This window comes from Stegostoma tigrinum, chromosome 4, assembly GCF_030684315.1.
Source record: "Stegostoma tigrinum isolate sSteTig4 chromosome 4, sSteTig4.hap1, whole genome shotgun sequence".
NCBI classification, from domain to species: domain Eukaryota; kingdom Metazoa; phylum Chordata; class Chondrichthyes; order Orectolobiformes; family Stegostomatidae; genus Stegostoma; species Stegostoma tigrinum.
The window spans coordinates 79976157-79992977 of NC_081357.1; the positions used below are offsets into that span (position 1 = coordinate 79976157).

General features: G+C 38.6%; 1 protein-coding gene across 6 annotated transcripts in view; it reads right to left on the reverse strand.

Moving 5' to 3' along the window:
- Window positions 1–16821, reverse strand: part of ift172 (intraflagellar transport 172) — a 182322-nt gene that overhangs the window by 18259 nt on the left and 147242 nt on the right. For 5 of the 6 annotated variants that reach the window (XM_059645467.1, XM_048530809.2, XM_048530807.2 and 2 more), the window contains 7 exons: window positions 13064–13173; window positions 11253–11316; window positions 8706–8792; window positions 5986–6102; window positions 3275–3385; window positions 1023–1142; window positions 340–435 (listed from right to left, as the gene is read on the reverse strand). In XM_059645467.1, coding sequence (XP_059501450.1) covers window positions 340–435; window positions 1023–1142; window positions 3275–3385; window positions 5986–6102; window positions 8706–8792; window positions 11253–11316; window positions 13064–13173 — 705 coding nt within the window. Of the gene's footprint in view, window positions 1–339; window positions 436–1022; window positions 1143–3274; window positions 3386–5985; window positions 6103–8705; window positions 8793–11252; window positions 11317–13063; window positions 13174–16821 lie in introns of those variants that run through there. The other variant, XR_009445692.1, reaches the window with a different exon arrangement.

The following is a 16821-nucleotide window of genomic DNA, read 5'->3' on the forward strand; positions in this document are numbered from 1 at the left end:
GGAATCACAAGCATTTGGAGCACTGCTCCTTCATCAGGGTAAGTGTTTTGAAAGTTTGTGATTCCAAATAAACCTGTTGGGCTATAACCTGGTGATGTGTCACTTCTAATTCAATAGCAATAGACTGTTCTTTCCTTTACTGGAAATATGAGTGAAGTGTTTTAGTGCTGTTTCAGTTCAGAATAATTTTTTTCCTGAGTACTCAGTGAAGAATATCCATGCATGGTAATTTATTCCTTTTATTTTTAAAGTTTATTACGAGAATTATTGCTTTGCAGCAACCCTACAATACAGTGCATCTCTACTAAAAGTAGTCATAGGTAAAAACAGAATATATACCTTAGCTGCCATGCCAGCCTCATAAAATGCTTTGTCAGCAGGGATGATGTCAGTGTGCCTCAGCAAAGAGATGGATAATTTTGCTGCAACCGTGTCCTGAGGTCAAGAGTCGTTGAAAATGTTTAAACATGCAATTGATTAAATAGCTTCTAAAAAGTCCAATTACTCTAAACAAACCTAGTGATCAGGCTACCTGCAATCAAAGCAATTCTTCATGCATATTTCATAATTGAAAACACTAACATTTTCTACAACAAGAACAGAAATTACTGGAACTGAAGTTTCTGAGGAAAGGTCACTGGACTCAAAACATTAACTCTGATTTCTTTCCACAGATGCTGCCAGACCTGCTGAGATTTGTCAATTTCTGTTTTTGTTTCGGATTTTCAGGATCTGCAGTTCTTTCAGTTCTGAAATTTTCCGTTTCAGAATCAATCTAGAGCATATAATTTTTTTTATTAATTTATAAATCACAACTCTGTAATAGGCACTGCAGACAATTGCTAGCTTAGTTTTACAGCTATAAAAGTTCTGCGAATTTGAATATAAAAATGATGCTTCTCACAGAAACGTTGCAGATGTTAGAAGTCAAACTGTTTAGCAACAAAGCACTTAACAAAAGAGAAGTCACTTTTAAATGTCAGGATGTAGAAGTATATAAACTTTGATAAACATAATCTTACCAGCTGATTGACTCCCAGTGACGCTGCACGAGTAGCATAATAGTGGGAAATCAGCAGCATTTGCTCAAACTCTTCATGAGCAGGAGAACTGGCTTCTGAAGATTTAACTAGATTTTCACACTAGAACATTACAAAAATGCAACCCAAAATTGATACACCGTTTTCATTTACAGGGCAAATCGAGACAAAACAGGCCACAGAATTGAGAGTGTTACATTAGAAGCGTTATCTACAATATTGCAGATATAGTGACACACCTTAAGTAGGTCATATTTTTGACTTCATTGTGGGATGGAGGGGTGGGAATGGTATGGGAATGATCAGAACAAAGAGTAGTTACTGAATAGGCAGACTTAAGTATTACACAATAAACTGTAAGATTGCAAACGCAGTCAAGTCTTGGAAGACAACAAAGTGAAATTGGTGAGGAGTGTCTTGGAAAGTATTGTCATTGCAGCCAAATACAAAACTAGGTTGGTGGACGAGGAGTGGACCTCACATCTCCCCTTTATAGGTGCTAAACCAACAGATGAAGCAAATAGTAAATCTAAAAAAAATTGGTTATTAAATTTATAATTTAGAATATCAGAATGTTAAACTAGTATACACCTTGAATCTGAACTTATTGAAGGAAGTCCTGTCCTACAGTCAAATAAGTTATAAAGATAACAAGAAAAACATTCAAACTCTATTGTTTTATAATAATGCAAAGACCTTTCTTCTCATTTAAATTCTCTTCCCTACCTATCTGCCTTTTCTATTCGTTTGCCTTTAAAATTCTAATAATCTTTCTTTTATAAAAGAAGTTAGAATGCAAAATAAAATTTTCTGTCTGCCTGTCTCTATGTCTATCCTTTTCTTTTTTCCTGTTGTCTCACAAATATTAGAACTTTGGTCTCATTGCCATAAATATTGTGGTTTTGCAACTGTCAACAAACTAGAACGAGACTGGTAGTGTCCACAGGACCAGGCTCATGCTTTGGGGACACAGGTTCAAATTCCACAATGGCAGCTGGAGGGATAAATCTGGAATTAAAAGTTAGTCTAAGTAACAGTGGTCAGGAAGCCACTGTCAATTGTTATAAAAACTCAACTGTTTCACAAATACCCTGTAGGGAAATAAATCTACCAACCTTACCAATTCTGGCCTATTAGTGGCCATGGATCCACAGCGATGGGATTAACTTTTAAGTGCACTCTGAAATGGCCTAGCAAGCCCATCAAATCAAGGGCAATTAGGATGGGCAACAAATCATGGGCGTGCTAGTAATACCCACATCCCATGATAAAAATAAGAACACATGATCTCTTCCCGTCATTGCCTCCATCTCTCTTTCTCCCACCAGTCTCACACATTCCAGCCTCACTTCTTGACTTGTTAATGTTTGTGTAATTGGAATGTAATTCATCTTCTTTCCATACAGAAACTAAAATACACTCAGTAAAATTTTTGGAAACATGTCCTCTTAATAAAAGCTTTGATCCCAAAGCTGATAAAAACTAACAAATAATTCTCAAACTAGCTGACTGAATGGTACTGATTCATCCTGAGAAATTAGACACACTCCACATGATTAGGTAGCCCAATCTAAATTCAGCTCACAGTTCTGGGCAAAAGGCTGAACTCCAGGCCTCTGCTTTTGAAGAGGAAAGGCCATTTAACAAAAATATTAAATAACTACATAAAACAAACTCCAATCGTTAAGTTAAATTATGTTATTGAGAATGCTGTATTTTACATCATTAAACACATATTTGTCAAGTTGCACATTTTTAGTTCAGGACAAAAACAGCAGAAAAAATGTCAGGTTATATTTAAAGAATAAATTATCCTTGGGAAGTGGTCACAAATGTGAACTACATCAGAGTTGAGAATATTATTATGTGAGGAGGCTGTCATCTGGGCTCAAACTGAAGTCGAGATAGCCGAACTACAATCAAGACAATCGTGTTGTGCAGCATTTTCCTTTATAGGAGGAGATGAAAACGATCTCACCTTTATTTATAAAAAAGGCATTTGTTCTGAAATATTTTCACCATGGTCTTTTACTCTGGATTTATGTTCAAAGAATACTTGAAAAGGTTTTTTCAAAAATTGACATAATGAACAATTTTAATTCTAATTGTCTGGATTTCTATCCAGTTCCAAGAATAAAGAACAATGATGCAACACATTCTGACATCCAGATGTTGGTATAAATCACAATTTGTTTCAATATTATTTTTCTCATATACATAATTGTTGCATTTACCAGATTGAAGAGTACATCACGAAGATCAGCCCATGTCCTATATGCATCTGCAGTATTTTTATCTGGCATGTTTATAATATCCATAAAAATCCGTTTGTATATGTTAAAATTCTGCATATAAAAAGAGTGAAACAGATCACAAAACTAAAGCAATGAAAAAATACTAATTTTTGAGAATCTTTTCCATTTTTCAAAGACTTACATAGAAACTTTAGGAGCAGAAAACAGTAGTATGACTCATTAAGCACGTTATCATTGAAACAAAAAACACACAGGCAAAATATTTGAGATGTAAGTGTGCAATGGTCTGGGGGTTCTGCTTGATCTATTTAAATGGCAGGGATACACTAAGGTAGTTTACAGCTTCTGGCCAGGAAATATCAGGAAGCTTACTGGCTTCCCTGCAGGGATTGATGCATGTCACTGGGAAAGCTCTGGAGGAATTTGCAAACCTAGAGTAGGAAAGGAGAGATAAGCAGTCATGACTGACAATTACTTTGAGAGATCCACAGGAGCACTCTTGCTGTGTTTAGGAATGGAAAAATAATTGTAACAGTTATTTATTGCTACTGTGGGAGGTAAGGGAGGAAATAGCTGGGGCATTAACAGATATCTTTGCATCCTTTTTGGCCTCAGACGAGGTTCCAGTGGACTGAAGAATTACCAATGTTGTTCCTTTAAGTTGGGAAGCTGAGATAATCCAGGTAATTACAGACTAATGAGCCTGATATCAGTGATGGGGAAGCTGTAGGAGAAGATACTAAAGATAAGATTTATTCACATTTAGAGCTAAAGGACTTGTTAGTAATAGGCAGCAAGGGATGGTGTGTGGAAGATTATGTATCACGAACTTGACTGAATTATTTGAGGTGACAAGAATGATTGATGAGGGAAGAGCAGTGGATGTTGTCTACATGGATTTTAGTAAGAGGTTTGATAAGGTACCCCACAGCAGGCTGGTATAAAAGGAAGAGTCTCATGGAATCTGGGATGTGCTGTCTAGATCGACAAAGAACTGGCTTGGTCATGGAAGACAGAGTCGCACTGAAAGGGTGATTTTTAGAATGGAGATCAATAACTAGTGGTGCTCTGCAGGGATCAGTGCTGGGATGCTTGTTGTTTGTAATATATATAAATGATATGGAGGAAAATATAGATGATCTGATTAATAAGTTTGCGGAGGACACTAAAATTGGCAGAATTGTAGTCAGTGAGGAGGATTGTCAAAGAATACAGTAGGATATAGACAGATTACGATTTGGAGAGAGAAATGGCAGATGGAATCTAATTCGGACAAATGACAGCAATGCATTTTGGAAGATCAAATTCAGGTCCGTATTATACAATAATGGCAAGACCCTTCGAAGCCCTGGCATATGAAGGGATCTGGGCACAAAGGTCCACAGATCCCTGAAAGTGACAACACAGGTGAATAAGATGTTCAAGGAGGCATACACTATGCTTGCGTTCATTGGCTGGGGCATGGAATATAAAAGCCAGCAAGTTATGTTACAGCTGTATGAAACATTAGTTAGTTCATATTTGGAATATTGCGTGTGGTTCTGGTCACTACATTTCCTGAAGCATGTGGATGCTTTGGAAGGGGTACACAGAAGATTTGCCAGGATATTGCCTGGTCTGGAGTGTTTTAGGTATGAGGTGAGATGGGATAAACTTGGATTGCTTTCACTGGAACAATGGAGGCTGAGGCGTGACCTGATAGAAGTCTACAAAATTTGAGAGGCATGGATGAGGTGGATAATCAGCAGCTTTTTCCCAGACTGAAAAGATCAACTAAAAGAGGGCACAGGTTCAAGGCAAGAGGAGGAACGTATAGGGGAAGAGATGCATGGAAAATATTTTACACAGTGGATGATGGGTGCCTGAATGCACTGCCAGTGGAGGTGGTGGAAAAAAGCACATTAGCAATGTTTAAGGTGCATCTTGATATACACATGAGTGGCAGGCAAACACAGGGATAGAAATTACACATCAATAAGTAAAGGGTCTAAAATAAGGATTAGGAACTGGCGCAGGCTTGATGGGCTGAAGGGTGTGTTCCACTGTTATATTGTTCTTTGGTTTTTCACAAGTCTCTATGACTGGCCTGCTGGTTTTACTGAGCCAAGTGTTTATGACTCTATTATAATATCCACGATGGATGCTGCACCTTGTACGCCATTAAAATTATTCTCTGGTCCTATGCACATCGCAGGATCTCAATTTACATCTCTTCACTGGGCTGCTGCCCGAGTTAAATAGCCAAAAGCCAGCGAAGGAAAGCATGAGCAATGCTTGTATTTTTACTCCTGTTCCATCCAGTTTCTTTTAGGTATAGAGAGTTAAAAATTCCTATTTTTCTTTCTGCACTATATGTTTGGGCTGAAAACTTGATTCATATTTTCCATTACTAAGCTGTCTGCTTCCTACTGCTGCTGAATGCTGTCATTTCCAGCAGACTATTTCACATAGTAAAGTTTTCGAAACAATAGTCCAGGGTAATTTGGGAACAATTCTCTAGTTTTCATTCATAGTCCCAGATATTTTAAACAACAGTGCACAAGTACTGATATGAATCCTGCAATCCCTTGAAGTATTATTTTAGAATTGAATAGAAATGGTTTTCACAGCTAACACTCATTCAATAACACCTCTCAAGAAAACAGTTGAAAAAATTTACGAAGACTGAATTCCTCTTTGATTTCACTTACTTGGGTATTGGCAGGAGTGCCGTGTTGAACATACAGATTTAAGGCCTTTTCAGTATGACCTTCTTTGATAAGATGTGTAACATATAGAGCCACATACTTGTGGAGAATTTTGTAACTCTAAAACAGGAGAGTTAATGCAGGATTTAATATACAGTCAAAGCTTTTGGAAACTCAATACAGAAAACTTAAAGGTATTTCATACATGTGGATACAAATAAAAGTTTCTGGCACTAAGTTTTCAGCATATATTTAAAAAGACCTGAAATAATGCACAATCTATAGCACAGAGACAAGCCAATTAGCTCAACTGGCCTACACCACTATCATCATTGGCAGTCCCTCTTTCACTCTCAGGGTGAGTCCACGGGAGGCTGTACAGTCGAATGCAGCTTCTGCAGACACTACTACGCTTGGGGAAAACGTGGTCATGGAAAGGGATAGTTGGGGTGTTGGTGTAGCAGTGCACTCCTCATGCTGTTTTCGCCTGGCTTCCAATTTGTCCCTGACAGCAAGTCATGAGGTACTCGACACCTTCCCAGATGCTTCTCCTCTACTTTGGACGGTCTAAAAACAGTAATTTGCTGGTGTCGGGGGAATGCTGTACTTTGCCAGTGAGGCCTTGAGGAAACCCCTGAAGCATCTCCTCTGTCAACCTGGGACTTGACTGCCATTTCCGAATTGGGGAGTAGAGCACCTACTTGGGAAGTCTCGTATCGGTCATGCAGATGATATGTTCACTCCATCACAGCCCATGAAGGGTGTTCATGCCTCCATGCTGGGCATGATGGCCTGGTCCAGGATGGCAGTGTTGGTGCTTCTGTCTTCCCAGCGATTTGTTTGTTCTTGCACATGCAGCATTGGTGGTACTTTGAGGCGTGTGCTGTAGACAATCAACATCTTAGAGCCATTTAGGAAGGCAGGAACCACCACAGTTTTGTCTACCATGAGCCTGGTGTCAAATCTGATGTTGTTGTCCTTGAACACCTTTTTCCTCAGGCGGCAAAAGGCTGTGCTAGTACACTGCAGACGGTGCAGGGTCTCTTCACCATGACTGCTTTGGTCGACAAGACACTCCCAAAGTATTGGAAGCAACCAAGATTCTCTAAAGCATCCCCACGGACTTTGACGATCAAGGGTTCACTCTGCAATGCTGGGCCTGTTTGGTGGAGGACCTTTGTCTTGCAGATTTTAAGGGTGAGGCCCATGCTCTCATATGCCTCTGTAAAGGTGGTCTGAAGTTCAGCCTCAGAGTTTGCATATATGCAAGCATTATCCATGTACTGCAGTTTGATAACACTGGTTGGGGTGACTTTGGTTTTGGTTTGAGGGAGCGGCTGTTGAATAATTTCCATTGGTTCTGTAGGTAAGCCCCACTCCAAACGGGAGCTTGTTGGCAGTGAGGTGAAACATTGTAGCAGGGTAGACTGAGAAATAGCATTGGGGGAGATAATGCATAACTGCCTGACACCAGTCCAAACGAGGAATGGGTCAGTGGTGGGGCCATTTGTTATTGCCACGGCTTCCATGTTATTGTGGAGCAGATGAAGGATGCAGACAAACTTCATGGAACAGCCAAAATGGAGAAGGACGCTTTATTAAACATCCCGGTTCACAGTGTCAGAGGCCTTTGTAAGGTCAAAGAAGGCCATGTATAGGAGTAGGTTCTTTTCTCTGCATTACTTCTGCAGCTGTTGCACAGTGAATATCATGTACGTTGTGCCCCTTCGTGGCCACTATGATTCCAGGAGGGATTCTTCAGTTACAGAGACTAAACAGTTGAGGAGGACCCTGACAGTGGTTTTTCCGATGGTCAACAGCAGGGAGATTCTCCTGTAGTTACCACAGTCTGAATTATTCCCTTTGTTGAAAAGGTTAATAACTGTGACATCTTGGAGCTCTACCCAGACGATCTCCTTCTAGACAGAACAGGCCTTCTACCACAATAAGTATCAATTGCCTTCCAGGACCCATGGTGCAAAAGTTAAATGAAACAGTAAGGTCTTTTGAATGAATGGTTTCTTGAGGAATAATTTGAAACTGTTCTAGTCATTTTCACAGAGTAATTACTAATTTTTATTTTTATTCTTTTACAATATGACAGGAAGTACACTCTCTGATATTACTTTAAATGGAATCAAGAACAGGGGCCCAGAAACTGATGAAATTAAAACACTGATGCCATGATAAAAATCGAATTGCAATAAAAATAACACTGCTGGCTCAATTTAGGAAGTCTTTGAAGAATGATTTCTTTAATTACATGGCTTTAATTAGCAGAATTACATTACAATAACACAAGTAAAACTCTACCAGTTTACAGGTCATGAACTTTGGCTCACCTTAAACTGGAACTTTTGTTATTTTGTGGGATAAGTCTACTCAGAGGGTATGTTTACAGCTATAAAACTTATAACTTTGATGACCTACTTTCTGAAAGAACTTACTGCATTTTTGTATAAACATCTACCCTGGGTAGTATTTATCAATGCTTTTAAAAAGCATTGCCCTATAATAAAATACTTTCCAGTCCCTTCAGATTGAAGGTCATTTACATAAAGAAAGAGAATTTTGTATTATATAAACAAACACGCACTTCTTTCTGTTAAAATTAAATGCCAAAATGTTTAAAAATATTAAAAGATGTAAATGTAACATTTATCATTTAATGGAATTTTGGTCAATATTATAGAAAGATTCTTACAAAGATATTTCTGTTCTACCTGTTTATTAGCAGTTTCAATGCATTTTTCCCATTGCCCTCGTTCAACATACATGTCAAGTGCAGCTATCACATCCACTCCAACCAGCTGAAAAAAGGTATAAAAGAAAAAATATGAGAAATATATGGAGAAACCACCAGTCCAGGCTGGGTGAAACAAAACTAAAATGAATGCTTTACTTCACTTCTTTCTATTCCATGTCCCTAGTCTCTCTCTCTCGCTAATCCATCTGGAAAAGCTAATTATATGCTGGTCAAAATTTCTTCAAAGCTAAAATGTGCAAAACTTTCAACAGTGTAGCCTGTATAATTTTAGCACTCTTTTAGCTGGGACAGTGGCATTGCACTTTATAATTTGGTTTCTGATCAGTTTCACCACAATCAGAAAGTTTGTAGCCTTTTGAATTATTAATGTTGTGCTACACCTGAATTCTTCCTATTATTTCCAAAGATTTTGTCACAGCAATTCAAACTCGCAATGGAATGAGACAGGCAGAGACTTCAGAATAGATCTTTAACTCATTCATTTTGGCAAGAACTCACACTTAAGGCAGAAGAGATTATCTATTGGTAGTATGTATCGAAGTCTACCAGCATTTAGAGCACCTTTCAAACCCATGGCCTCTAACACTTAGAAGGATATGGGCATCAAATGCCTGGGAACATCAACACTTGCAAGTTCCTCTCCAAGTCACAAGCCATCGCAACTTGCAGCCATTTTAATGTCCCTTCACTATACTGGGTCAAAGTCCTTGAACACCCTCCCTAACAACACTACGAATATACCTACATCAGATGGCAGCAGATCACGACGGCAGTTTATCATCACCTTCTCAAGGGAAACTGGGAATGGGCAATAAATACCACCATTGGGAAAATGCCAGAAATGATTATTAAGGAATTCTTAACAGCACAGTTGGAGCATAGTATTATTAGAACAAGTCAACATAATTTTACTGAAGAGAAAACCTACTGACAAATTTATTGAAGATTTTTCAGGAGACTGAGGGTAGGTTAAGTGAAGGAGTACCAGTAGGTATAATATATCTGGACATCCAAAAGGAATTTGATAAGGAGACAGATAAAACATTAATAAGCAAGATCAGGGCTCATGGAGTCAGAGGTAATATCAGATGGATAGAGGACTGCTTAATGAATAGGGGGCAAAGTGCAGGCAAAAACAGGCATTTTAAGCTGGCTGGCTGAGACTGTTGGAGTGTTGCAAGGATCAGTGTTAGGGGCTCAACCGCTTCCAACCTAATTAATGACTTAGATGAAGAGACAAACAGTAATATACTAGAATATAGCTAGCAGATGTCACAAAATGGGTCATGTCTTCTGTGCTATTCTTTTCCACCATTTCTGTCCGTGATGACTGTCCATGACAGGAAGGCCAACAATCTGCTCAGTCAGTGGAAATCACCTCAGCATCGCTGTTGACCAAATGATGTTGCCAATGATTTCTGCAATTTCTAGACACAGAACATAGAACAGTACAGCACAGAACAGGCCCTTCAGCCCACAATGTTGTGCCGACCATTGATCCTCATGTATGCACCCTCAAATTTCTGTGACCATATGCATGTCCAGCAGTCTCTTAAATGACCCCAATGACCTTGCTTCCACAACTGCTGCTGGCAACGCATTCCATGCTCTCACAACTCTCTGTGTAAAGAACCCGCCTCTGACATCCCCTCTATACTTTCCACCAACCAGCTTAAAACTATGACCCCTCGTGCTAGCCATTTCTGCCCTGGGAAATAGTCTCTGGCTATCAACTCTATCTATGCCTCTCATTATCTTGTATACCTCAATTAGGTCCCCTCTCCTCCTTCTTTTCTCCATTGAAAAGAGACCGAGCTCAGTCAACCTCTCTTCATAAGATAAGCCCTCCAGTCCAGGCAGCATCCTGGTAAACCTCCTCTGAACCCTCTCCAAAGCATCCACATCTTTCCTATAATAGGGCGACCAGAACTGGACGCAGTATTCCAAGTGCGGTCTAACCAAAGTTTTATAGAGCTGCAACAAGGTCTCACGACTCTTAAACTCAATCCCCCTGTTAATGAAAGCCAAAACACCATATGCTTTCTTAACAACCCTGTCCACTTGGGTGGCCATTTTAAGGGATCTATGTATCTGCACACCAAGATCCCTCTGTTCCTCCACACTGCCAAGAATCCTATCCTTAATCCTGTACTCAGCTTTCAAATTCGACCGTCCAAAATGCATCACCTCGCATTTATCCAGGTTGAAGTCCATCTGCCATGTACTCGTAAGAGTCAAGGTTCCTTGCAAAGTTCACAATTTGTTAAAATGCACCCGTAGTATAAAGAGATCACGGAACAGAAGGAATTAAGATCATATAAACTTACAAAGTATTTATTTCTTTAAATCCCTTCAATAACTTCTTTCTCATAGGAAAAAGAAACACAAATCTAACATCCAAAGCAAACACTACTTTGATATTTAGACATTGTATCAAGATTAATGGAATGTCTAATAATGTATGTGATATCAGTTTGTGGTGCAAATCAAATTAAATTCTTACTGAATCCACTTTGCCTTGATTTTTCAAATATTCCTTATAGCATTGATCAACATAGTCTTCATATCTGATAACAAAATAAGGAGGGGAAGAAGAAAGCACTTAGTTTTAAATAGGATCTTGTACACTTTCAGGTTCAAAAGCACTTCACAGCTAATGAGTCAGCTTTGAAGTATAGCTACTAGTGTTTCTTACACAACTGCAACAGCCAAACTACAAGCAGCACAACTCCGTCATTTACAATAAATACGAAAAATTGATTTGGTGGTCTTGGTTAAAGGATCGATTGTGTCCAGGATATGGTGAAATCTTCCACGGGATATTTTACATTCACCTGAGCAGTACTGGGCTGCAATTCAACATTTCATTTGAAAATTACATCTCAGACGTCACAGCAGCCTTCAACACTGTTATAGTTATGACTCCCTAGATTTTGAGGGAAATATTTGTTTCCATAGACCTACTGCAAAGCAACAAATTAAGTGATTCCCTGTGTGCCAACAGGGGGCAATACCTGCACTACTGTCAGCCCACAGGGAATCAAGTAATGACTGTGGCATCACTAGAAATGAAGTTTACAAACACATTTTTGCCCATATGTCCAAGAGTGGAAATTGAGTCTATTAGATCTTGTCTCAATATTAGTAGTACTGTAAAGTCACATACACTTTAGCAATATAAGATTCATCTTTGAATTTTGTCAAGCTGTTATTGAAATTGATTCAGTTACAAAATTAACCCACTTTTAAGACTAAATAGGTTTCGGGAAAAAAAATTTGATCACACTTCGATTGCCTTTTTGGCTAATGGAAGCAAGGCAAAAGATACATCAATCGCTTCATTTCTTGTAGATTCATTATTTGACTTTAGTATTGTACTTCTCTGCAGCAGTACAGAATTATATTAGAGTTGTGGTTAAAAAAAGTGACATTTTGAAATACATATTAATAAAATTCTTTTTTTTTGTTTTATAACATGATATATAAAATAATGCATTGGTGAAGATAATAATTGCAAAATAATACCACACTAATTCTAGACACACAATCTACAGTACAAGGCGTCATGAAGTTTTAGGATCAACAAAATAAACAGTGAGAAATCAAATGACCAATGAACTAGTACAAAGAAATATAGAATTAATTTAAAGTAACATATTGCTCGTTGATATGAATCAAACATATTCATGAACTTAAAAATCTCAAAAATTGTTGTCCTTTCATGTGCGTACCACAAATAAACTGTGGAATATAACTGTCTATATGGCCCTAAAACATTTCTATTAATTGAATAAAGTAGAAAAATAGTTTAAAAAGCCTTAAATAAGATTACACAAAGTAGAGCTGGTGGAACACAGCAGCCAGGCAGCATAAGAGGAATAGGAAACCTGACATTTTGGATCAGGACCCTTCTTGAGGGCCCGAAACCGAAACATCAGCTTTCCTGTTCCTCTGATGCTGCCTGGCCTGCTGTGTTCCGCCAGCTCCACACTGTACTATCTCCGAGCCCAACATCTGCAGTTTTATTATCTCATAAAAAGCCATAAGTTTTGTAATTCAAAAACATTTAAAGTTACAGTTTTCTTCATGCTTGCATTTTTCTCATTGGAATAGCTGTGGCTTACCCCCAGACAATTAAGAAGTTAAGTAAACTTTACTCCCATGGGAAAGAATTCTAATTATTTGTAATCAATGAGCAGAAAATCTAGACAATGGTTATTTCATTAAAATTGATACTCATAATGAGATTATGGACTTCTGATCATTCTACAGTACTCATGGTGCTGAATATTTTGCAACTTATAAAGTCATTACCTGGGATCGAGCTCCTTTGCCACACGTTTAGCTTTGTTCCATTCTTCCCCTCCTATGAAACAGTCAATGGCGTCTTTAATGAGATCCATATTAAGGTACAGTTCAGCTGCCTGAAAATTCATTGTATTATAAAGATAATTAAATAATGACCATCTCCAATAAAGGAGAGTCTGAAGCATCAGCCATAATGCAATGGCATTACCACTATTGATTTCCCAACTATCCCCAATATCCTGGGAGGTACTGTTGACCAGAACTCAACTGGACTAGCCATATCAATATTGTGGCTTCAAGAACAGTTCAGTAGCTAGGAATCGTGCAGCAAGTAACTCATCTCCTGACTCTCCAAAGTCTCTCCACCATCAACCATGAACAAATCAGGAGAGTGACAGAATATATCCCATTTGCCTGGATGAGTGCAGCTCTACAAACTCAAGATGCTTGACACCATCCAGGACAAAGCAGCCTACTTAATTGATACCACATCCACTCACTCCACCACTGACATTCTGAAGCAGTGTGGGCCGTCTACATGATGCACTTTAGAAATTCACCAAAAACCCTTAAACAGCACTTTCTAAAACCAGAACCACTTCTATTTAGAAGGACAAAGAGAGTAGATTTATGTGAACACCAAGTGCAAGTTTCCCTTCAGTCCACTCACCATCCTGAATTGAAGATATATCACCATTTCTTCAGCGTTGTTGGGAGTCAAAATCTTGGAATTCCCTCCTTAACAGTATTGTGGATCTAACTACAGCACATGGACGGTGGCTCAGTGGTTAGCACTGCTGCCTTACAGCACCAGGGATCCGGGTTCAATTCCACCCTCAGGTGACTGTCTGTGTGGAGTCTGCATATCCTCCAGTGTCTGTGTGGGTTTCCTCCCACAGTCCAAAAATACGCAGGCTAGGTGGATTGGCCATGCTAATTGCCCACAGTGTTCAGGGATGTGTAGATGAGGCGCGTTATGAGGGATGGGTCTGAGTGGGATGCTCTGAGGGGTGGTGTGGACTTGTCGGGTCGAAGGGCCTGTTTCCACACTGTAGGGATTCCATGATTCTATGCAGCAGTTCAGGTAGGTTGCTCACTACCACCTTCTCAAGGGCAATCAGAAATTTGCCCTACTCCGTGCTTTAAAATAACCTCCTGGTTCTTGGAACTTCTTGCATAATAGCTGTTGGTATGAAACTAAAATAAAATTTCGCAATTATCAGGGAGATAAATCCAGTAATATTTGTAGAGATCATGTAATGCAAAATCACATGGTTACGTGTGATCACAAAAATCATGAACTCAAATCCTCAGGGCGCTTCCAGCCAGAGTTGCAATCCATATTCAGTTGCTGATTATTTACTAAAAACCAAAATCTAGCTCTGAAGCGTTTTGAACATTATCATATACAGAATAAGGAAGTGTGAAGAAGAAATGGGAAATAAATGCTAGGACAGTCAGTAATGTCCACACCACATGAGTGAATAATAAAAAGTAATATTAATTGTCCAGGCTACAGACTGAAAAATTGTTCATGGTAATTTAGTCAATATAACCCAACATAAGTGAAAAGGACAACAGAGTTCTCAATATGTCATTACTATTTAAAAGGAGTTAATCCAACTGAACAGAAATGTGATAAGGGTAAAATGAATTATGTTTGATTAAATGCACAATTTATTTAAATGTGATAATGAAATTGTAGGTAGGTAATTAAGAAATATATTTCAATTTTTGAACTTTAAGCAATGGTTATTATTAGCTGCATAATGTCAGACCCACTTCTTTTTAAAAATATGGAAACCGACCCGGAAAAATTTTGGAAAGAGAACAGAATAACACCCATTGTATTGAGGGCATTAATAGTACAGAGGATGTAGTTTTTGAATTTTTCTCGGTATAGTGAAATCTGTAAATTAGGCCCATTCAACAGAGATGAATGATGGGTACTTTGACTGTAGATGTCCTTATTTTCAAAGTACATATTACAAACAAAGCAAACTGGATCAGCCAAATATCCTGATACTCAAATGTTACTATTGCAGCATGTCCTTTTTTTGTCAAATCATGGGATTGATCATTCCGGAGCCCTGAGAGCAGGATAAGATTTCAGTTCACTGTCTGGATGCTTGGTTTCATTGTTCATTGACATCCCAAGGTAGTTTTCTATCACGACAGGGAAGTCCCGATCCCAACAACTGCTATGTTGGCAGTCTGCACAGGATGTGACGACTGCTCTAAGTTTGAAGTACCTGACAAATCCCAAGCAAAGGAGGAGGTGGGGGAAATCTTGCAGATCTCTATTCTGGAACCACACTTCCTTATCCTGTATATGATAATGTTCAAAATGCTTCAGAGCTAGATTTGTGTTTTTAGTAATTAATCAGCAACTGAGTATGGATTGCAACTCTGGCTGGAAGCGTCCTGAGGATTTGAGTTCATGATTTTTGTGATCACATGTAACCATGTGATTTTGCATTACATGATCTCTACAAATATTACTGGATTTAGCTCCCTGATAGTTGCGAAACTTTACTTTAGTTTCATACCAACAGCTATTATGCAAGAAGTTCCAAGAACCAGGAGATTATTTTAAAGCACGGAGTAGGGCAAACAGAGGAAAAGGAGAACTATTCCTTCCATCTCTCGTAGCAAGCCCAAATATCTGCCTCCAGCATTTTCTGCATCCACAGTGCAGAAAAGATTCACAAAGATTTTACTGCACTGGAGGGTTTGAGTTATAAGGAGAGGCTGGATAACCTGGGACTTCTTTTCTCTGGAGCATAGGAGGTTGAGGAGTGGTCTCATAGAGATTTATAAAATCACTAAGCCATAGATAAGGTGACTAACAAAGACCTTTTCCCTGGGGTGGGGGAGTTCAAAACTAGAAGGCATATTTTTAAGGTGAAAGGAGTAAGATTTAAAACCTTTTTCACATGTGGACGACCACAGGAAGTGGTTAATGTAGGTATAGTTACAACATTTAAAAGACATTTGGACAGGTACATGAATAGAAAGGATTGAAAGGGATATAGACCAAGTGCGGGCAAATGGGACTATATTAGTTTGGGAAATTTGATCAGTTTGGATGAGTTGGGCCGAAGAGTCTGTTCCCAAGTTGTATGGCTCTATGACTTTAGAAACAGCATGATTTCAGGCTAACACACACAATTTTAGAACCCCAATTCCTGCACTCCACCCCATCTGACTGGTAGTTCCCTGCAGTTGTGCATCACTTTATCCAGTATCCATAATGATAAATAAATCTCATTATCTCCATAATACAGCTAGGCAAGCTTTCAATCCCAGAGACTGAATGGCTTTTCGGCAATTATAAATGTTGATAAAAGAGGATTCCATTATATAAAAAGAATGTTTCTATACCTGCTGTCACCATGCACTTATCTGCTTTAAGTAAGAAATGAATTCGATAACCTCAAGGTTGTCCATTGTCATAATTTGCAGACATTGTTGGATTTCAGGATCAATCTGTATTTATTTGAAACTGTATTTTTTTGGGAATACTTTCTATATTGTTTGCTTGCCGTTTATAGTTTATTGATTTTTAAACACCTTTTCGCTCAACATTTCATTCCAGATGGATGATGGTAACAGTGATATGAGACTTGGTTATATTTTTTCGCTTAAGATAAAGACATCCCAAAGTGATGTTGCCACATCACTTGCTAGGATACACCACTGTTTATATATGACAGAAGCAGGTAGACTAAAAACCTTGAAAAGTAGCTGTTCATATCTCTTAT